Below are 21,525 nucleotides of genomic sequence, written 5' to 3' on the forward strand. Positions count from 1 at the left end.
CCAACCAGACTCCTCTGTCCATGGGATTTTTCAGGTAAGAATACTAGATTGGGTTGACATTTCCTGCTCCAGAGGATCTTCCAGACCCAGAGATCAAATCCGTATCTCCTGCATCGACAGGTGGATTCTTCACCACTGAGCCACATGGGAAGCCCTGTGTCTCTGTGTGTTAGTTGCTCAGCCATGTCCAACTTTTTTCAACTCCATGGACTGTAGCTTGCCAGGCTCCTCTGTCCATGGAATTCTCCAGTTAAGAATACTAGAGTGGGTAACCATTCCCTTCTCCAGTGGATCTTCCTGACCCAGAAATCAAACCCAGGTCTCCTGCATTACAGGCACATTCTTTACGGTCTGAGCCATCAGGGAAGCCCTAATTTTTTTGTATTTGGCTTTGAAATCGTTTATCATTACTTTGGTCAAATAGATAATAATCATTTCTTAGTAATCCGTGGTCCAGTTTAAGCAAATGTCCAAAGTTTTTTGATATTTTTGACATACTTTCCAAAAGTTGGGTTCTAAATGAAGGCTTTCTCACCTTGAACTAACTCCAGGCTCTTCCAGGAAGTCTTTGAAAAGCTCAAAGTATTTGTCTGTCACCTTGCAAAATATTAAACTAATCAGGCTTTTGTTCAGCCTCTCAGTTCAGTTTCAGTTCAGTCGCTTAGTCGTATCCGACTCTTTGCAACTCCATGGACTGCAGCACGCCAGGCCTCCCTGTCCATCACCAACTCCCGGAGCTTGCTCAAACTCATGTCCATCAAATCGGTGATGCCATTCAACCTCACATTCTGTCGTCCCCTTCTCCTCCTGCCTTCAATCTTTCCTAGCATCAGGTCTTTTCACACACTTGATCTTAGACAAAAGGCTGATGAGTCAGTTCTTTGCATCAGGTAGCCAAAGGATTGGAGTTTCAGCTTTAATATCCATCCTTCCAAAGAATATACAGGACTGATTTCCTTTAGGATGGACTGGTTGGATCTCCTTGCAGTCCAAGGGACTCTCAAGAGTCTTCTCCAAAACTACAGTTCAAAAGCATCAATTCTTCAGTTCTCAGCCTTCTTTATAGTCCAACTCTCACATCCATACAAGACTACTGGAAAAACCACAGCTCTGACTAGACGGACCTTTGTTGGCAAAGTAATATCTCTGTCCACAGAAAATGCTGTCTAGGTTGTTTATAACTTGTCTTCCAAAGAGCAAGCTTCTTTTAATTTCATGGCTGCAGTCACCATCTGCAGTGATTTTGGAGCCTAAGAAAATAAAGTCTCTCACTATTTCCACTGTTTCCCCATCTATTTGCCATGAAGTAATGGGATCAAATGCCATGATCTTAGTTTTCTGAATGTTGAGCTTTAAGCCAACTTTTTCACTCTCCTCTTTCACTTTCATTAAGAGGCTCTTTAGTTCTTCTTCGCTTTCTGCCATAAGGGTAGTGTCATCTGCATATCTGAGGTTATTGCTATTTCTCCTGGGAATCTTGTTTCCAGCTTGTGCTTCATCCAGCCGAGTGTCTCATGATGTACTCTGCATATAATTTAAATAAGCAGGGTGACAATATACAGCCTTGATGTACTCCTTTCCCAATTTGGAACCAGTCCGTTGTTCCATATCTGGTTCTAACTGTTGGTTCTTGACCTGCATATAGATTTCTCAGTGTCTATGCTGAGAGCTTTGTACTTTCCTCCTCTTTAATAAATTCTATTCCCTTGCTACAGTGAATGTTTGCGTGTTCATGGATTCCATTCTTTGGCTCTGCGAACATGAACTTGGATTCCCGTCTCATCTTTGTTAAGCAAGTCTTCTTGGTTTTGTGGTTAAGCAAACCTGCTTTCTTGAATAATCATTAACTTACAGGGGTATCCCATATTCTTGGTGACTCATAAGCTTGCAATGCATGTCAGAGTGAGGATGGGATCTAAGTTTTCCCACTAAGGACTGAGCCATCACCCCCTACTGTGGAAGCCAGGAGTCTTAACCACTAGGGAAGCCCCCATCACTTGAACACGTTGGAAAGAGTTCATTATCTTGTGTAAGATTGGTATTATTTCTCCCATTTGAGTGTTTTTCATAGATTCCAGTTTTCCTTAATTTTCTGGAATACAACAATTCCTGTTTTTCAATAGCTCGATAACACCAATATCTGAGTTCACCCACAAGGCTATTTCTATTATCTGTTGTTTTGTCTTTTTTGCCATTTTTGGTCTTGTGTCCTGGTATGCCTGTTAATCTTTTATTGTAAGCTGGACACTTTGGGTAAGACTGAAGTCTCTAGGAGGTATCACCTTCCTTTACAGCATTCTGGATCTTTGTCAGTCTGAGAGTGTAAACTGGCATCAAGCGAGTGTAGACTGAATTTGCATTGCTTTCCCTCCGAGGCTGAGCGGTTTCCATCAGGCTGTGGTTCAGTCGCTCAGTATTTCCCGACTCTTTTCCACTGCATGGACCGCAGCACGCCAGGCTTCCCTGTCCTTCACTATCTACTGGCGTTTGCTCAGACTCATGTCCACTGAGCTGGTGACGCCCTTCCTCATCCTCTGGTTAGAAGAACCTTGTTTCCTTTGCCCTGAACCCACTTTCTGTCGGTCTGTTCATCTCTGTTCCAGCGGCAGGGTAATCTGCATGTTAAGGAATTTAACCTTTGGTACTGCACGTGGCCAGCGGCACCTTCCCCTAGTGTTCCTCCTCGTTTGACGAGCACACGTGTGACCTTTGCAGTCACTGCGGTGACCTAACTGGACTTTTTATTCCCCCAACCTGTCCGCAGCTGCGAGTCTCCTGAGGCCGTCTCCCGCCTCGCTCGGAGGGAAGCCCGTCTCCGCACCCGGCCCAGCTGGACCCGGGCGCGCTCACACCCCGGACGCTCTCCTCTCTTCTCCCTTCCTCCCTCCTCAGGCGACCGCAGCCCTCGAGGCCCGCGTGGGCACAGCGCCCACCCAGCGCGGCCCGCGAGGCGGTCTCCCAGCGTCTAACCCGTCACGGGACACGGGAGGAGGCCGGCCTCTCACCGCGTCACCGCCGAGCCCCGGCTTGCACTCGAGCAGCGCTCCTGGACTGAACGGACTGAGGCTTTCGTATCCTACGCAGGGCCTTTCCTCTAAAAAGCCAGCTTTTAAAAGAAATGCCCTCACCCCACCGCCCCGCGCCCCGCCCCGCGCCCCGCCCCGCGCCCCGCCCCGCGCCCCGCCCCGCGCCCCGCCCCGCGCCCCGCCCCGCGCCCCGCCCCGCGCCCCGCCCCGCGCCCCGCCCCGCGCCCCGCCCCCGGGGGGGACCAGGGAGGGGCCCCCCGGGGGGGCCCCGGGGGGGGGGGGCGGCCGGGGCGTGGGCCCAACGGCCAACGCGGCCGCGCGGGAAGTCGCGCGCCAGGCCCCGCCCGCGGTTTGAACCCGAGGCCCCGCCCCCACCGCCGGCCAATCGGCAGGCGGCGCGCCCGGCTCCTCGGCGCCCTCTGTGGGCCCCGCCCCGCCCCGGCCCGGCCCGGCCCCGCCCCTCCCTCGGCGGCGGCGCGGGCGGCGGCGCGGACGCGGGCGGCCAGGTGAGCGTGCGGGCGGCTCCCGGGCCTTTGTGCGGCTGCTGGGCCTCGGGAGGGCTCGGTCGTAGGCGGGGCGCCTGGACGGGCCCTTGGGCGGCCGTCCCGGCGGGAGACCCGGGAGGCTGAGGGGGCCCCGGGCGGCGCCCGAGGCGTCGCGCTCGCGGGGGGGCCGGGGGCGCGTCGGAGGCCCGTTCTGCCGCCGAGTGGGCCGCCCTGGGCTCCCGTGCCGCCGCCGCGGCCTGGACTCGGGCCGTCCCGCTCCATTTCAGTCCACGGGGACGTCCCCTTAGCTTTAACTTAACTGGGGAGGGTTTTAAGGAGAAACCCCTCAGGTTGAGCTGTCGGGCTCTCCGCGGGGAATCCCCCACGCTGTCGTCTTGCCTTGGACTTGGAAGAGGTCCGTGCAGGCCCTCTTCCCCCCAGCGCCCACGATGACCCTCCAGGAAGACCTGTAGGGACCCTGACCCTGTTGGTAGCCCTGACCGCAGTGCCTCGGAGCCGCTGCCCCTCTGTCACTCACCTGTCCACCCTGCTGTGCTTCTGCCACCCACCAGCCACCCACCTATCCATTCATCCTTTTATCTCCCCACCCATCCGTTTCTAGGGTTCCTTCCTAATCTGCATTTCTTGTAGAGTGAGCAGTGGGTGATAGGTGTTCGCAATGGAACCCTTGAATTTGATCATAGTTCTTTTTAGCGGAACTAGCGTTTTGCAATACTGTCCTGCCTTCCAGAAATGGCCCAGGCCGAGGCTCCTTTCTCTGGAATCCCCGAAGTCAGGGCTGCCTCCCTGCAGCGGGCTGCGTGCCTGTGTGTTCAGTTTGAGTTCCTTTCCTTTGTGTCTCACCTTTAATTGCTTTGAAAAGGAACACTGAGGATGTTTTGCAATGGTTTCTCTCCCCTGTACAGCAGGAGACCCAGCTTCTCTCTAAGCTGGTCGGGGAGTGATGCCAGCCTTGGGTGGCCTGAAGCCACGCTGGTCTGCTTCCCCGCAGCCTGGCCTCAGCTGCCCCATCCAGTGGACACTGACGTCAGGAAGGGGAGCAGGGCATGGGGGGAGTAGGGCTCCCAGACCTTGTGTCCACTGGGCTGCCTGAGCCGCCCCATCCTGCCTAGGTCACCGAGCTAGGAAAAGTACCAGACTCGTTTCCAGAGGCAAGCGCACTGCTCTACGTTTTCAAAAGCTGATTGTCCCCAAAGCAGGATAACCAGGAAGAGCATCTGCCAGGTAACTGCTGGGAGAGGCTGTGGTCCAAATAGCAGGTTTCCCTCTGCTGGAAACTCGCCCTGTTTCCTCTTCGGGGGCCCTGTGTGGCTTGAAATGAGTCAAAGATACTGTCCTCTTACAAAGTTAAATATTGTATGAACTTCCTATATACAGTTGCTCTATATTTTCAAGTTTTACCATTTTTTATAATATGAAAAAAACAGTTATGACTTTCTTTTGAGAGAGAGAGAGAAGATGGCAGCTTTTATCTTGGGAAAAGGCTGGAAGTTTCTCTCAGGCTTGCTATTAGAACATATTCCGAGGCAGAAAAAGTTTGTGTATCTTATTCTAAATAAGAAAAGTTACTTGAGGGAGTTCTCTGGCAGTCAGGTGGTTAAGACTCTGCTTTCACTGCCAGGGGCCTGGGTTCAAGCCCTGGTGGGGAACTAAGATCCCACATGTCGACTGATGCTGCCCCCCCCAAGAAAAAAGATACTTGCAGTAGACTTTTTAGTACCAGCTTATGGAAACTCCAGACAGGCGGCAGTGGAGGGCGACCCCTCCACGCCAGCTCAGGCAGCGTTCTCAGGACTTTGTCTCACCTGCTGCGTCTCTGGTGAGTATTTCAGAGCCAGTCTCATAGTGAGACGGCACTGAGACTGCTGGTTTGCCGTAAGTACCTGAAGCTCACTCAGGCGCGTGCTTGCCCAGGGCTGAGGGCCGTGGTGGCCCTCCTCCTCTGAGTCAGGGATCTGCATCTCCCACCAGCTCTCAGTGGGGGCCACAGTGTGAGCTGCTCAGGCATGGGGACCTGGCTGTGTCTGCCAGGGTGCCCCACCGCCACCTGGAACTTGCAGCCTATCTGTCCTTCTTGTTTCCCTCTGGCGGAGCGCTGGTCTGAAGGAGGCCTGAGGGCTGTGCTGTAGGGTGGGGATGGGGGTGACTCTGGCAGGGGGCTGCCCGGGGAGGTTGGGGGGTTTCAGGTGGCCCATGAGTACTGGGACCTCGGGGTTTAACCAGCTGCGTGGTGAGACCTCCCCACCGGTTGCAGAGGTGGGTAATGCCCCACGTTTTTTTGCTCAGCACTTGCAGTTAGGACGGCCTGGGAGGCTGGGGCCTTGTGTCCCCCTGTGCTAGGAGTTCAGCGCCCTCCAACCACAGTTGGCTGAGAAGGGGCTCCACTAGGCCAGCCGGGGGTCCGCAGCCCCTCCTCTGCCCCGGGCATCTCTCAGGGTCCCTGCTCTCAGGGTCCCTCAGAACCATCCTCTGTTCAGATTTGGTCCCAAACACAGATGTCTGAGGAGAGGACCCTCGCAGGCCACCTTCTGGGGTCACCCTGGCCCCGCCCTCTGATGCAGCCTCTTGGGGGTGTGGCACTGCCCGAGGGCTGCTCCCGTGGGTAGTTGTAAGTCCGCCAGCATCTTCTTGTGTTGAGTGTAACATAAGTGAACAGTCGCTTAGGCTTTGGAGTGTTTGAAAGGAGTCATTTAGGCCAGCTCTGTCCTGGCATGCCCATGGGGGTGCACAGAGGCAGTAGCTGGTGATTTAGGTTTATCCTGGTAGCCGCCCATCGCCTTGTTTACTGACGCACTTTTGTTTGTAATGAAGGTATAATTTAGTGCAGTCAAACAAACAGATGTTGGCTGTGCAGTCAGTGAATTCCGACAAAGGCCTCCTCTCTGACCCGTGCTCCCCTCGGGAGGGGCTGTGTTCCCGCCGTCCCAGGGAGTTCCTGCCACTCCCGCCTCCTCAGTGACAACAGGCTGGGTTCCCGCTCCTCTTCTGCAAGTCCCTGCGTCCCTGTTCTTGTTACTCAGAGGGTGTTCTCAGTCCACCCTTGCATCTGTCTCGGAGTTTCGTTCCTGCACAGTACCCTGCCCTCGGGCACAGCACACTTCACCCATTCACCAGCTCACTTGGAACCTTACGGAACATTCCACCCGCTGGTGGGGAGGTGGTTCAGGCTGCTGCAGGGACTGGCGGGGAGGCACGGAGGCTCAGCCGCCGCTCTGGTGGCGGCACGGGGAGACGGCGGAGGGGCAGGGGCTCTCCTTCCTGAGGGCAGCTTGGCAGGGTCCCAGCCGCTCCTCCCGCGATGCGCTGAGTCACTGCTGGAGCTGACAGCGCCTCGTCTGCTCCCCGGAAGACTGGGGACATGGAGCCCTGGCGAGACCGGCAGGACCGTCGGGGCGCTGTATGTTGTGACACACACGTGGCTGTCAGAAGTGGCGGTAAAGTGCCGAGTGACGGGGAAGGCGTGGTGAGCATGGAAAGGAGGGCGTCCCGAGATGCGGATGCGCCTGGGATAACGTGCTCCTGAAGTGCCAGTAAGATGACCTGACGACTGGTCGCCGAGCGTCTTTGCCCTGTGCTTCGGCTTCTCCCCCCGTGACCCACGGGGACCGCGGACGTGAGCCGGGCCCCCGCAACGAGCGCAGCGCTGTCTTCCAAGCTGCCCCGGGGCTGCCACAAGCACCACCGGGCTGGGCAGGGGCGAGGGCAGCAGAGTGGGTGTGCTTCCTAGTGGGGGGCCTCAGGGTCCTGAGCGGGAATGGGGGCCGGGTGACTGACCAGCGTGCTGGCCAGGGGCATGTCCAGCGCAGCTTGCTCCAGCTGGTCCTCTGTGGGAAGTGAGACCAAAACCCAGGAAGCGTGGGTTTCTGACCGAGCCTGGGCTGGGGAGGGCACCCTGGGCTGTCGATAGAGACCTGCTATCGCGCGTCAGGTGGTGGGGGTGGGCTGCTTCCCGTGGTGGCGGCTGGGTGTCCTGGGCGGGTCAGGTGTCCTCGCTGTGTTCAGCCTCAGCAAACAGCGGGAAGGCTGCCCTCTGGGCTTCTTTCCTGCTGCAGCCGCCCTGAATTCGGCGCCTGGAGTGGGGGGCTCCCCCTGGGTCATGAATTCAAGGACTGACTGTCCTGAGGGCCCCTTGAGGAAAAGGAGGTGGTATCTGAGGTGCCCTGTGAAGCCTCCCAGCTGTGGTCTCCAGCCCATCCCCGCTGGCCCAAGTGGCTATCGACCTGCCCTAGACCCAAGCCGCAAGGGGCCGGAGGGAGGGTGGCCCGACTTCTTCTGTTGGTGAAGTTGAGCTTAATCGTGTTATTTGACAGAGTTTTCTTTAGGCTCTAAATTGCCTTTTTTTTTTCTCTGTCCATGCTGTGCAGCTTGCAGGATGTTAGTTCCCTTGCCAGGGATGGGACCTGGGCCCTCAATAGTGAGAGCTGAGTCCTAAGCCCTGGACATACACCAGGAGATCCTCTGGGCCCTAGGTTAAGTCAGTGGTCGAGCAGAGTCAGGATTTGAGATTACGTGGAAAGACCCTTGAGGTGATTCATCTACCACAGAGAGAGGAGCCGTTAAACTTGGAGTGTTTCTCCAGAACGCAGGGTGTCTCTACAGTGTGACGTAATTTATAGTAACTCTCAGTGTGCTTAGAAATCTTAAGCCTGTGACTTTTACACAAGTAAGTGGGGAAAAAAGACTTCAAGTTGAATTTGTAGCCAAGACAAAGCACTTGAATCCTTTATTACTGGAAGTCACAGAGATACTTTTCCTGGGTTCTGGTGGTGAGCCGAAGCCGTTGATGAGCTGCTGTGATGGGCGTGGCTTCTGGATCTTCCCGATGAGTTAGACCTGTTTGCTGCTCTGGGGAGATCGATCTTGTGAGGGGTGCACTGTGATCACTTCGCTTTTGGGGGGTGTTGGCTGCGCTGGGTCTTTGGTGCAGCAGTCAGACTCTTTGGTGTCCACTGTGGCATGTGAGATCTTCTAGTCGAGGCATGTGGGGTCTGGTTCCCTGGCCAGGGATCAAGCTGGGCCCCCTGCACGCGGAGCTCAGATCTCAGCCACTGGCCCACCAGGGAAGTCCTCGTCGCTTAGTTTGCGCTTTCTGTTTTGGAGTGGTTGCAGGTCCACGAGAAGTTGTCAAGAAGTATCCTGGAGGGGCATCCTTGCACCCCTGCCTCCCGGTGTTCGCAACCGTGTGTGGTGTCTGGCCCGGCAGCCCCTGCAAGAAACTGTCTTCTGAGCAGCCTCGGCACTGGTGGGGTCGTGCCCGTGTGTGGTTCTGAGCAGTCGGGGCTCATGCAGCACCTCCAAGGTCCCTATGTGAGCTGTCCTGGCCCCAGGGAGCCCTCTCTGAGTGGTAGGAGGGGGCCGGCCCTGGGCCGCCTGAGATGGGCTTTGTCGTGCTGCGTGACCCCCTCGATGCCCGTCCGAGCCCCTGCCGCTGGGCAGTCCTCCCCTGCGTGGTGGCATCTGAGCAGCAGCCCCTGCTCCCTGAAGGGCCTGCTCCCCAGCTTGGGGCTGTCGTGAGTGGAGCTGCAGTGAACATTCTTGTGCGTGTTTTCACATGAACATTGGCTTTCGTTTCTCTGGGATAAGTGCCCAAGAAGTCACGTACATTTAAAAAAGTTCCTTAAATGTTAAAATACACAGGAGGTGAGAACTGTGGTATTGAACGGAGGCCCGGAGGACAGGGCACCTTCTGCTTAAGGGTGGGCTGGCGGACGGGCTGCTTTAAGTGGGTAACTTGAATAGGTTCCTTGAAATAAAAATGTTGAGTTACTTTATGAACTTGAGAGAGGGTCTGTGCATTACAGCTTCACTTTGTTCTTGGAAGGAGGGTGGGGAAACATGGGCCCTGGCCCTGTTCTGCTCCACCTTTAACGTCCCCTGGGGTCTCCTAACTTAGAGCCTGTTCAGAAGGGCAGCTTCCTTGTATTTCTGCCTCTCAGAGCAGAGGTACAGTAGGTTGGCTGTGTCCAGCCAGCCTCAGTCCAGGTGAGGCCTAAGAACCAGCATTTTCATCCAGTGGTGCAGGCATGGCATCCACTTGGACCGGTGCCCCCCGGGTGGCCGTAGACTGCTCCAGCCCCCGGTGGGAACCCTGCCCTAGCCCTGGGCCTTCCAGACGCTGAGGAAGGGAGGGTTTGGAAGGAGGGGCGGGTGCAGTGCAGCATGTCCACTCTGTCCGCATCCCAGCCAACCCCCCCCAACATGCATCACCCCCGAGGTTGGGCCAAGGTGCTGCAGAATCCATCCCCGGGACCCCTGCAGCGGGCTCAGCAGCGTCTTTCTCGTCTCTGCAGGGCACGATGTTCGCCCGGGGGCTGAAGAGGAAGTGCTCGGAGGAGGATGTGCCCGCCGACCCCGTGCAGCGCCAGTCGCTCCTGGACATGTCGCTGGTCAAGCTGCAGCTATGCCACATGCTGGCAGAGCCCAACCTGTGCCGCTCGGTCCTCATCGCCAACACGGTCCGGCAGATCCAGGAGGAGATGACCCAGGACAGGAGCTGGTGCCTGCCCGGGCCCCAGACCATGGGCCGGGCGCCGCGTGACCGCCTGATGTCCACGGAGATTCTGTGCCGCTCGGCTTGGGCGGGGCCACCTCCAGCCCCTGACCCCGCAGACCTGGCCTCTGCGCTGCAGGTGGTCCCAGCAGCACAGGCTCCCAGGGCCTCGCTGGGAGGCTCCTGGGACAGGGCCGGCCCCGGAGAGAGCCGAGGGGGCTTCCCCAGGTCACTAGATCAGGTGTTTGAGACGCTAGAGAGCCACGGCCCCGGCGCAGTGGAGGAGCTGTTTTCTGACGTGGACGGCTCCTACTACGACCTGGATGCCGTGCTGACGGGCATGGTGGGCAGCGCCAAATCGGGCCCGGAGGGGCTGGAGACCTTCGCCTCCACTGCCGTCCCGCCCCCTGGCGCTGGCTGCAAGGCGGACCTGAGCGAGCTGGACCACGTGGTGGAGATCCTGGTGGAGACCTGAGCCACGGTGTTGCAGTGCATCTGTGAGGCTCTCGGAAACAGCCGGCGTGCGAGGCTGTGGTGCCGGGGGCCAGCTCTCTGTGATCAGGAGAGTTCCCTGAGCCGCATCCGGCGGCCCCGCCCTCCCAGGGCTGGTGTCTTTCCTCCGGGCCGGTCGTGCTGCCCTCGGCCCTGACCTGTGTCCTGCGACAGCCCCACCGGAGGATGCCAGCCGCATCCAGCCTCATCCAAGTTTAGATGGGTGAATTTTCTAAAATTAAGTTTTATATGTTTGAGGCAATATTTTGTCTTAAGATACATTTTTTAACTTTTTATATTTTGATCACTTTAGATTTTTTTAGCTATTTTCTTAAAAGTATATTTTTTCTATAAACATGGTCTGCTGCTACATTAGAAACTTACAGCGTAAACAGTTGCAGTTGGTGTATTTCATTTTATTAAAGTTTAATGAACACTGTTCTTTTTACAAAGCATCACTGCCCTGAGTCTGCAGTGTCCCCGTGTTGTGATTTCCACTCTGGACTCGGGTGTGAGCCTTGCCCGTAGGCCCTGTTGCGGCCTGAGCGAGGTCAGGGTCAGAGGCCTTGCACATGACGCCTTTACCACATCTGCTGTGTGACCACATGTCTGATGGACTGCAGGGTGGGTTCTGAAGGGTTTATTCACCAGATCTGCTGTGTGACCATGTGTATGTTGGACTGTAGTGTGGGTTCTGAAGGGTTTTATTTATGCCTGTTTATGAGTAAGTGTCTTTGGGGCTGAAGGTCGGGTGCGCTCTGCCTGGAGACCACTCGTACCCGAGGTCTCGGGTGGTGCCTCCGAGGGTCTGCGTCTAGGGACCCGTCCTGCACAGGTTTTCCAGCACAGCCAAGCTTCTTGCTACAGTCGCTGCCCTCCGGCACCCCCGCCTGGCCAGCTGCTGGACCCCCATGCACCCAGCCCACGGTCGAGGAGGCTGCTGTGAGCCCACGTGTTTGGGGAGGGCGTCTGTGCACCTCTGGGCTAGAGGGTGTTCACATATGCTCCGTTAAACCAGTGCTGGGACAGAATCTTAAGCTTGAACTTAAGTCTAGGACTTTAAGGAGTCTGGACACGTGTCATTACCATGGCTCCTCCGTCTGGAGGGTCGTTGACGGTGGGCTGGGCTGTGTGTCCTGTGTCGGGGCACCCAGACCGCCCACAGCTTTTAGATCTTTGTCACTTGTTTACAAGTGAGTCTGCTCCCCACACCACTGCACGTTTCCCATCTGTCGCTTTTTCTTCCTTCTCCGGCCCTTAGCCGAGAAGAGTTGCTTTCTTAGTATCAGTGGTTATGCTCATTTTATTAAAAACTTATCTAACCTGAGTGGAGTGTGTTGTCAGTTACCTGCCGGATGGTGTCGTCGGGCGGACCTCTGCCTCGCTCAGCTCGGTCTGCAGATCCAGCAGGGCCTGAGGGGCGGGTGTGGGCGTCACGTGGGTGTGTTGGCAGGTGAGCAGTGGGCTGTCTCCTTTCCAGGCCCATGGGGCTTGGAGGCAGCTCTCCCGCCCCGGCTTCGGCGGCGGGTGGAGACAACACCTGGGGGTTTGGGTCGGGAAGCTGCGGGTGAGATGCCGGCTGTGGCTCTCGGCGTCTGAGGGGTGCTCCCTCTAGATTTTGCAAGTACTCCCTTGTGGAAAGTAGCTGAAGTGGATGTTTGTAAGCAGCACACTTCACGCACGCGGCGCCTTGTGTCTTCATGGTGGTTCTGTCTTCAGAACAGGGGTTCCCGTGTGGGGGCGGCTGCACTGTTTGTCCGGCAGCCTCCGCGGTGACTCGGGCTTTGGCTCTAGGTCCCTGTCTGCAGATGCGACTGAGCCCCCAGTCTCCTTTCTGTCCTGCCAGCGGCCCACTCACATTTCGGGAGCCTGTCGATGGCCCAGTCGTGCTGGGCAGGGTGAGATGGGGCCCGTCTGGACACCGAGTTCCCTGGACGTGTCAGGCTGCCCAGGGAGGAACAGTGGTCAGTGGCTGGCGATGGATTTGAATGGAGGTGTGGGACTAGGGAGGCCTGGCGTGCTGGATTCAGTGTCCGCGGAGCAGTCGGTCACGCTGGCGATGAACTGAATGAGGTGTGGGACTAGGGAGGGGGAGGGGAAGCTTTCAGTTCCCGTGTACGTGCGGTTACCTGTTCGTAAACTGCAAAAAAGGTGTGTTGGCTGCAGTCCTAAGGCTTCTGCCTTCGTCCCACCACCTCGTGACCCTCTCGCCCCAGGCCAGGCTGGTTCTGCGCTCCAGATAAGGGAGCTGGGTTTTCGGGGAGAGATTCCCAGTGCGTGTTTGCAGCTGCCTCTGAGCACAGCTGAGCTCCACCAGCTCCTCAACAGGAAGGATGTGGAATTCACCTGCTGCTGCCCAGGTGCCCAGGGTCCAGGCAGTGCGTGGCAGGGGGCAGTGGGGTCCTGTGGATGGAGGACGGACGTGGTGGCCAGCTGTGGAGAGGGGAGATTCCGGAGGGGCCCAGCCTGAGGGCGGTTCACACGTCTTGACCAGTGGCTAGTCTAGTGTTGCAAGACGCTTGTGAACCGTCCGTAGTAAGCATGCACTGAGTTACCCTTAAGGACAGTAAGTGACGCGAGGCTGTCATTACGTGAGGAGCTGACTCAGGCTCCAGGGACGCAGGGCAGGGTGTTGGGGTGCGTCAGGCAGTGATGAATCTCAGCTCCTTCCTTTTCGTGTTCGTGAATTTCGCAGCAAGCACCGATTTCCTTGCCTCCCTCAGCTTTTGATGCTGTTTTCATTGTCACCTGGTTTTGGAATAAACGTTATCTATCGCGTGTCATCCTGGCTGTCGCTCCCCTCCTCATGTGGCTGGCTCCCAGGCTGGCAGACTCCAGCACTGGGTCCTCGGGCACCTCCTGGCCTCTGCCTGTGGGGTCACTCTGCACACTTTCTCCAGCATGGAGTCGTCAGGGAAGCCAGGCTTCTCCTCACATGATGGCCGAGGTCTCTGCAGGGCTGTGTGTCCGAACCCAGCTCCATGGGACTGATGGAGACTTGGCAGAAACCCCAGAGTGCTGGTCTGAGCAGTCTTCTCAGTTTTACAGTCTTACCGGGCTAGAGGCGGGGTCCAGGCCTGCCCCCCACTGGGGCTGCTTGGCTCTGGGCTCGCTGGCCCTGCGTGGAGCTGGAAGTCCCTTGACTCGCCACTGGGGTGACGAGAGTGGCTGTGGGCCTCATCCACTGCCTAGGTGTTCTTTATAACCTCAACCCTGTTTATTTCTATTTATTTTCATATTTGAGGAAAGAAATGGCAACCCGCTCTAGTATTCTTGCCTGGAAAATTCCATGGACAGAGGAGTCTGGTGGGCTATGTACAGTCCATGGGGTCACAGAGTCAGACAGAACTGAGCGAGTAACACTTCCCCTTCCGTTTCTAAAGTTTTTATAGCGGCTTTGTTTACGCCCTGGTTTGGTGGCTGGTTGGGCCTGTTCTGGTCCGGGTGAGAGCACTGGCCACCCATACCCTGACCTCTGAATCAGGTGGGCATGCGGCACTTCCCCGTGAGCCCGCCGGTCTCCCAGCTCAGGAAGCTCCTCATGTGGGTGGACATGCGGGTGCAGAATCAGGGCCGACTGGACGTCCGATTAGACAGGGAGTGAGGGGCCCGGGCTCTGGTGAAGGAGCAGAGCGGGTTGGGGGGCGGGGCGGGGCACAGAGTTCAGAGTCCGGACCGCGGTGAGGAGCTGCCTGAGACCTGGCTGGACCCGGGCCAGTGGGCAGGGAGGGTCGCAGCGTCTGAGTTTGAATCTGGGTGTGAGGCAGGAGGCAGATGGGCCCCCTAGGGTAGTGATTGGAGACATTCCCTGCGGTTGGGACACTAAGACAAGAATAGCAGGGCCACCAAGGGAGGAGGCGGGGCCCTGCCCAGAACGCACGCTGCTTGTTCTCGCGCCCAGGAGACCTCCCTGAGCACGTGCAGAAAAGGCTCCTTGGAGGCCAAAGGGGACTCAGGTCAAGGATGTTCTACCCAGACGCCCTTTCGGTAAAATCCACCTTGGCTGAGATGCATGCGCGCACACGGGAGGATCCTGAGACACAGGGGAAGCGGGCTGGGAGCCAGGCACGTCAAGGTGACTGGCCGAAGGAAGAAACGCCCCACAGGAGTTACTGGAACTGCCGCAGGGGGCGGCCCCGGGGCTGTCCCTCTGAGCTGCCCCGCGGCTGCCTGTTCACGTCCGGCACTCTTCCCTCTTAGTGGGTGCTTCACTGCTTCCATCTTTGTGGGAACTCTTTTCTGTAGAGCTGGGGGCCAGGCCCCTTGTTACTGACCACCCATCTAGTGACCAGGATCTGGTGCTCTCACCAGGGGGACCCAGCCTCTGCCCTGGGAGCCCAGGCCCTGCTGCAGGCCACAGGCACCGAGACTGCAGGTGGGGGGGGGCGGGACGGCACATGTTGGGTCATCAAGTCTTCAACTGAAGGTCGGGACAAGATGGCACAGCCCAGGCCATCTCTGCTGGCGGGGCCCTGGGAGACCCCACATGGACAGTCCCCTCCCTGTGATGGAAGCGGCATGTCAGAAAGCTGTTTCCAGATTCTCACGGCTGGAAAGGAGAGGCAGATTTCTCAAATGCACAGCCCCCCAGAATCAGTCACCTCTAAATAAGCCTCAGATCTACAGGCAGGCGGTCTGTGGAATGGCTGAGGGCGCTGGGGTGTGGGTGACAACCCCCCTGTCCCCCGTGTGACGTGTGACAAGTGACACGTGCTGGTCACTGTGTCCCTGCTGGGCCTCTGTTGGGGTCTGACACCCACATCCATGGAGCCAGCGTCTGAGGCCGCCCCGGCTGTGGTCTCCCTGCCTTGAGAGTGGCCTTGGGGGGACAGCGATGCTGGGGTCCCTGTGCCTGCGGGCCCCCCTGGCCTTCCCTCCCCAGGCCTCCCCGAGGGCAGGTGGGGCTGCCACTCAGGGTCCAGCATGTGTCCCCACAGAGCCGGCGATTTAGCAAGAACACAGCTTATCCAGGCTGTTTCATTTAATAAAATTTTACAAAAGTCAGTGCCGCCTGCTGGGCTCTTTCGTCAGAGGGGCCTCTTCCTTAGCTGATGACAGGCCGCTCGCCTGCTGGCAGGCAGGTGTGACTGCTGCAGGGAGCACACTTGCTGTAGGGAAACGGCACCCCCACCCACTCCACGCACCCAGCCGCATGGACACCCGGGCCGGGGGCCAGTGCAGGACCTTCCAGGGCCCTGACGGCTGCTCCCAGTGACAGTCCCAGCCGCATGCCAGGCCAGCCTGGGGTCCCGGGCAGCGTGGTTCAGACACAGGGCCTGGGGTCTCACAGGCGCCCCAAGAGCCACCTTCCTTCTCCCCACCAGGCTGGGACGGGGCTCCTGGGAACCCGGGCGCACCCTTCCTGGTGGCTGGCCCTGCTGAGGGACACACCCCCTCATCAGAGTGTCCACCCTGATGTGGACCACCTTCACAAAACAGTTCTGGTCTCCAGTACCAAACCAGACTAGGAAGAAATGGTAAAATCCCACATCAAGACACAAAAGTTCTCCCACTTTAGCAAATGTCACTATTAAACAATGTCAGTTTTAGGTTACGAGGACTGAAAATCTTCTTTTTCCTTGGAATCGTGATGTACTGCCCATTTCCATGTACGGGGGTCTTCAGGAAGAGGCTGTAGGTGATCAGGCTGCCCTGTCCACCACCCGATGTCCCCGAGAGCTGCCAAGAGAGGAGGCACCGGTCAGGGCGAGCACGCATGCCCTCTAGGATGCCTGGCCACTGGCGCCTGGCCAGTTCGTCTTGTGGCCCTCCCACACGCTGTCACCACGAAGGAGCTCTGGATGAAGCCACAGATTCTCCCGGAGCAGATGGGCTGGGCCGGGACGGCGCCCGAGGGCAGCTCTGGCCTGGCCGGGTTGACCTAGTCTTCTTCCCGCCCAGCCGCAGCCCCTGGACATTCCTGTTGGGCCACCCTCATGCTCCGATCCCCGTCGGGGCTGCCATGGGAGAGGGGCTGCTGGGGACGCTTAGGTCTTGCTGCTCTAAGACAGCCCAGCCATGTGCCTCTGGAAGTTTCCACCTCCTGCCCCATGAAGGTTCCGCAGAGCAGAGGGCTGGCCCACAGGCTGGACTGCCCTGCCCTCCTCCGCCTGTGGGCTTGCTCCACGCCCTCCTCCCCAGCTCCACTCAGGTCCTTCCCCACATGACCCCCTTTCACCCCCTGTGCGTCAGGCCTTGTCCCTGGGGGCGGGATACCCAGCACGTGGTAGGGATCAGGGGGTGGACAGGCCCTTCTGGGTGAAGCTCGGGGCTCTGGAGGTCAGCTGGCTGGTTAGGGTGTCCCCTGTCCCAACATCTGCTCCAAGGGTGGGTGGAGATCCCATTCCTGCAGAGGCTTTTCTGTGCGAGGGGCTGCGGGATGGAGCCCCTTCTTCCTGCCTGGGCCCCACCATGCAGTGGGGAGGAGCTGCCGCCCTGACCCCGCAGCACCCTCGGACTCTCAGAGCCACAGGTGAAGCAGTGAAGTGACTCACGCTCACCTTGGTCTGGATCAGGGCTCTGCAGTGCTGCAGACGGAAGCCGAGCTCCTCAGGCTCGTGGAGGCCGGGCTCGCCCAGAGTGTGACCAGGGTTCCCCGAGAGGCTCTGAGAAAGCAAACCAGAGTCAGCCAGAGGAACAGAAGGTTAGACGGTCTTCTCCTCCCTGCTTCCCTTTCCATCTGGGCCTCTGGCACATCTCCCTGTAAAATGGCAACGTGGCTCAGATCTGGGCTCTGCAGGGGACCGCCCTCTGCACACCCCGGCCCAGTGGTTGCCCCCGCCCTGAGCCCTGCAGTGCCTTTCCTGAGGAGCCACACGGCCAGGCGGCCCGAGGAGGCCGTACCTGGCCGCTGGTGCGCGAGCCCCCTCCCCGGCCCCAGGCAGGCCCTGCAGTGCGCCGCACAGCATAGCTGGCAAAGACGCCGTGCGATCCGGCCGGCCTCCGGGAGCCCCTCTCTACCCAGGTCAGCCCACCTTCTGAGCAGCGTCTACTCCGAGAACAGGAAGGAAGTTTTCCCGGCTGCGGGACTCGCTCCAGACACATCGGGAGATCGTCGTGGTCCCCGTGTTGTGAAGAGCCCTCCAGAGTTTTCTAGATTCAGAACTGCAAAAGAGCTGCCTTAACTACAGGGCAACCTGCAAGGCCTTCGGAAGGGAGGCACAGAGGGCATCTGACCCTCCAGCATTCCGAAAGCAGAGCCCCGGCTTCTGTTTCTTTGTTCATTTGCTCAAGTATCTACTCGCCCAACACCACTCCCTCCTCCTGGCTTTGTCTCCACAGAGCTCAGCCCTGGCCTGAATGACCGATTTCACCACCGTGTGTCTCCTCCTAGGGCAGAAGCTCCAGGCGGCTAGATACTCTGCCATCTTGCTCCCTGACGATCTCAGGTGCCTGGAACCATGCCAGGTGCCAGAGAGATGCCCACAGACCAAGAAGCAGATGCCAGAGTGCGTGCTGGACCCCTGCCCGGTGGACTGGCCTGGCCTCCGGGAGTGAAGGCTTCCGGGACCGAGGGCCTCCGGGACCGAGGGCCTCCGGGACCGAGGGCGCAGCTGGTCCCCAAACAGCTCCAGGGCGACAGATGTGCCCAGTGCTGAAGTGCTTCCAGGTCACCCCTCCATGTCGCCACAGCGCCGAGCCGGGCCAGTCCCGACCCCCAGGCCCACCTGTGTGTACAGGTGCCCCAGGCTCATGCCCCCCACCTGCAGGCCTGGAGCACAGGCTGGGGAAGCAGTGTGCCCTGGGCGCACTTCAGCCTTTGTCGTGGGGACCTCTGCTGGTGGGGGAGAGTGCCCCGCGCAGGCTGGCTCTGACCCCTGCCAGGGCCCAGGAGGGCCCACCCGCAGCGCTGTCTGCAGTGTCAGCCTGTGAGGCGGGCTTAGGTCCCAGAGGAGCGAGCTCCCAGTCACCTCTACCACCCTGGGGCCTAGGCCCGCCTCACTGTTCACTTGAGCTAGTATGGTTTTCCGCTAAGGCCATCTGACGAAATGGCCATCGGCAGACAAGTGCCTCTGTGACCTGTGATCCCAGGGACTTGGCCCTGGGGGTGGCAGTCCTGCAGTGGACTGAGCACCTCTCCAGGAACTGGGGGGTCATTTGCTCCCATCCCCTAGGAGCCCCTGAGTCCGCCATGCCAGCCCCCTGGGCCCTCCAGAACTTGCAGCGTTCCCACCCAGACCCGAGGAGCCGGCCCTCCCCAGCCCACTCTGCTCCAGACTGCTGGAGGGGCCCCGAGGCGGGGCTGGACAGGGCTGTTTAGAGGAGGGGCAGCACCTGTGCCAGCTGCCCTGCGACCCTTTGACCTCAGGTGGCGGGAACTCAGGAGGGTCAGGTTGAAGCAGAAGACCCGACGACCCCAAGACCACCAGCTCAGCCTGCCGGACGACACGTGAGTACTGATTTAAGTTCATTACCACAGTTTATGCACAGATTCAAGGCCAGATTTTTCTTCATTCCTTGTTTCTAAGAAGTGGTCCAAGGTGGAGATACTCTCGGTGGCCTGTGGGACTGGTACTTCTTGAAAAGCAGACTTGAAGACATCCTCACAGCTGACAACGGGCTGAAAAAGAAGAAAAACACATCAAAGTTAGGAGACATATACACGTCATGTCACCTCATTCCAAATATATAATTTTGGTGCAAGTGAAATTTGTAAATGATTATATATTGTTGCTGCTCCTGAAACATGACATGTTTGTTCCTAAAAATCACTGCGCGGGAGTCGTGCTGTGGAAACGGGGGTGTGTGGGAAAGTGTGATCATGGCACACAGTCATGACCTTCATCAAGGACACTCAGAAGAGAGACAGGCGCCGGGTGAAAGTGCAAGTGCTGTTTCGCATGTGTGACTTGGTTGAGAAATCTGTCCCAACTGCAGTAAAAACTTCCCGGAAGAGAGGCTTGTGGGCTGTGAGAAGTGTTAAGTCCTGAAGGTGAGCCGTCTGAGGGCGGGGGTTGGGCGGGGGATGGGTGTGGCAGACCGAGGTGGCGGGGAGAGGTGGGCAGGTGTGTGGTGTGCATTCTCGAGGGCCTCAGCTCGGCAGCTGTGGTTCTCTGCACTCGCCCTGTGTTTCCGGCAAAGCTCACATTTCGCTCACGTTGTTTCCCGATACAGCAACTGCACTGGGAGACAGTCCTGCCTTCGAAACAAGCGTCGGCGCAGAGCTAACTGAACGGGGTGGGTCTTGTCAGAGGTCCGGGGAGACACCGCCGGGCGTGGACAGCAAGTGGTCTACCCTAGAACCAGCAGACCTTTCCCTGTCCTCCCTTCCCTGTTTCGCTTTTGGTGTTAGGGGTGAACCACGGGGGAAGAGAAGGCAGAGAGAGGGGAGGGTGAGAGGCACTCACAGAGAAGGGAGATGCTGGCGGGCAGGACAGCACCGGAGGGACGAGGGGCGCGTGCTGGGCTCTCCAGGCCACCTCCAGCGCCCCGTCACTCACACACACTGACGTGTGATCTGGCAAGGTTTTCTAAGTAAGGAGATTACGGACTCAAACAAAATGCTCTTCCCCCACATGCCCAGAACTGGGCCCAGGAAAACACAGCCCAGCTGATGGAGAGTGGGCAGATGGGAAGGGGGAGGGAACAGAAAGCGGAGGGGGCCAGGATGAAGGCCCAGAGACAAGTGGACCCCCTCCCTGACCAGTCCACCACAGGGAAGGAGACACTTCCTGTGCAACGTGGCCAAGACTTTAGAAATACCTCAGAAGGGGCGATGGCGCTGGTTCCTGTCACTCCACCTTGGTGAGGCTGGCTAGAACTGTGCTCCTTTTGGGCAGAAGCGGTTCTCCATGGCTGAGAGGCTGCGGGCCTCTCCCGGAGCTCAAAGGACTGAGAGAATTGTTCAGAGCTGGCTGAGGATTCTTGAAAGACTTCAAACTCCCCCCAGGCGCCGCTGTGTTCCCCTGGGTCTGGACCCCTGGAGGTGCTGGTACACAAGCCCTCGCAGCTGCCCCCAGAGATCCCGGCTTCCCCGCCCAGCGAGGGAAGGGCGGAGCGGGGCCTCCCGCACTCCACAGCGTGACCACTCTGCCTCCCAGGCACACCGCCGTCTTTAGAAACCTGGCGGAGGGAAACCCCGCCTGCTCGCTCTGGGAGGTCACTCAGAAAGGCGCAGAGAGGCAGCCCCTGGCCAGGTGCGCCCCCCAGCTCCGGCTGGTCTTGCATGTTGGTGCCCCCGGCCGCACAGACGCGATGGGAAGACGCTCAGGAGACATCCATACTGCTGTGCGGGAGCAGCCCCGAGGGGACGGCGCCGGAGGGCGTCACCTGCTCGCCCACGGCCCGGCAGCTGCCCACGGCTTCCTCAGGAGTACAGATGGCCGGGTGTGAGTCCACTGTCGCTGTGGAAGGGACACAGACTGCCTGGTCACCCAGGAAAAGTGACCGGAGCCGCTGCCCGGTTTTCTCCTCCGCGCGCCTGGGCGACCGGTCCAGCACAGGGGCGTGTCCTAGAGACCAGACAGGTCCTGGGGGTCAGCACAGCCTGGCAGGGTAGCGGAGAGTCGGGGCGCCCGCGGGAGGGCAGTGCCCAGAGGGCCCCGAGAGTTGGGCCGGGGGCTCGGGTACTTCCCTCTCCGGGGCGGGGCGGAGATCCGAGGCGGCCGCTGAGGACCCCGATCGGGCCTGGCCTGGGGCTCCTGAGAGGCGGTCTCAGGGCGCGCTGGGGCCCCGGCGGCTATCCGCCCCGGCCCGCACCCACCTCGGCTGCCTCTCCGCCTCCTCCCGCCGGCGCAGCGGGGATGCCGGGCGTCCCTAGGCCGGCGCCGGCCCGTTGCCCAGCAACGACGCGCGCCAGCCCCGCTTCCGGCGTCTGCCGCCCTGACGTCAGCGCGCCGGCGCCGCGCGGGGCGTGGCAGCGCCAGGCCCCGCCCCGCGTCGGCGGAGCCGGCTCCGCGCGCTGTGCCGGCCGAGCCTCGTGGGCGGTGGAGCGGGACAGGCCTGGGTGGGCGCCGTCACCTTGCGCCCCTCGGCCGCCGCGTGCAGGGGCTCTCCTTTAGTCAGATGCGCC

General features: G+C 59.1%; 2 protein-coding genes across 4 annotated transcripts; one reads left to right on the plus strand and one right to left on the minus strand.

The window, feature by feature from the left end:
- The first annotated feature begins 3,401 nt into the window (after positions 1 to 3,401).
- Positions 3,402 to 11,841, plus strand: CDCA4 (cell division cycle associated 4). Of its 3 annotated transcripts, none has more exons than XM_055418665.2 (2): positions 3,402 to 3,532; positions 9,823 to 11,841. In XM_055418665.2, exon 2 carries the CDS (start codon positions 9,829 to 9,831, stop codon positions 10,495 to 10,497), a length of 669 nt encoding a protein of 222 aa, XP_055274640.1. In that variant the 5' UTR covers positions 3,402 to 3,532; positions 9,823 to 9,828; the 3' UTR covers positions 10,498 to 11,841. The 3 variants fall into 3 exon arrangements, with proteins under 3 accessions (XP_055274640.1, XP_055274641.1, XP_088685940.1); XM_055418666.2 differs by lacking the exon at positions 3,402 to 3,532 and adding an exon at positions 3,696 to 4,756; XM_088829814.1 differs by lacking the exon at positions 3,402 to 3,532 and adding an exon at positions 5,853 to 9,069.
- A 3,645-nt stretch (positions 11,842 to 15,486) lies between these two features.
- On the minus strand, positions 15,487 to 21,316 carry CLBA1 (clathrin binding box of aftiphilin containing 1). Its single transcript, XM_088829816.1, is given in 8 exon segments — positions 15,487 to 16,193; positions 17,015 to 17,119; positions 17,489 to 17,618; positions 18,929 to 19,074; positions 19,862 to 19,984; positions 20,217 to 20,660; positions 20,662 to 20,692; positions 20,694 to 21,316. Coding segments are annotated over 8 exon segments (1,182 nt in total). The 5' UTR covers positions 20,732 to 21,316; the 3' UTR covers positions 15,487 to 16,028.
- Between the last annotated feature and the right edge of the window lie 209 nt (positions 21,317 to 21,525).

This window comes from Moschus berezovskii, chromosome 21, assembly GCF_049115385.1.
Source record: "Moschus berezovskii isolate FMDL1 chromosome 21, NW_MosBer_1.0, whole genome shotgun sequence".
NCBI lineage: Eukaryota > Metazoa > Chordata > Mammalia > Artiodactyla > Moschidae > Moschus > Moschus berezovskii.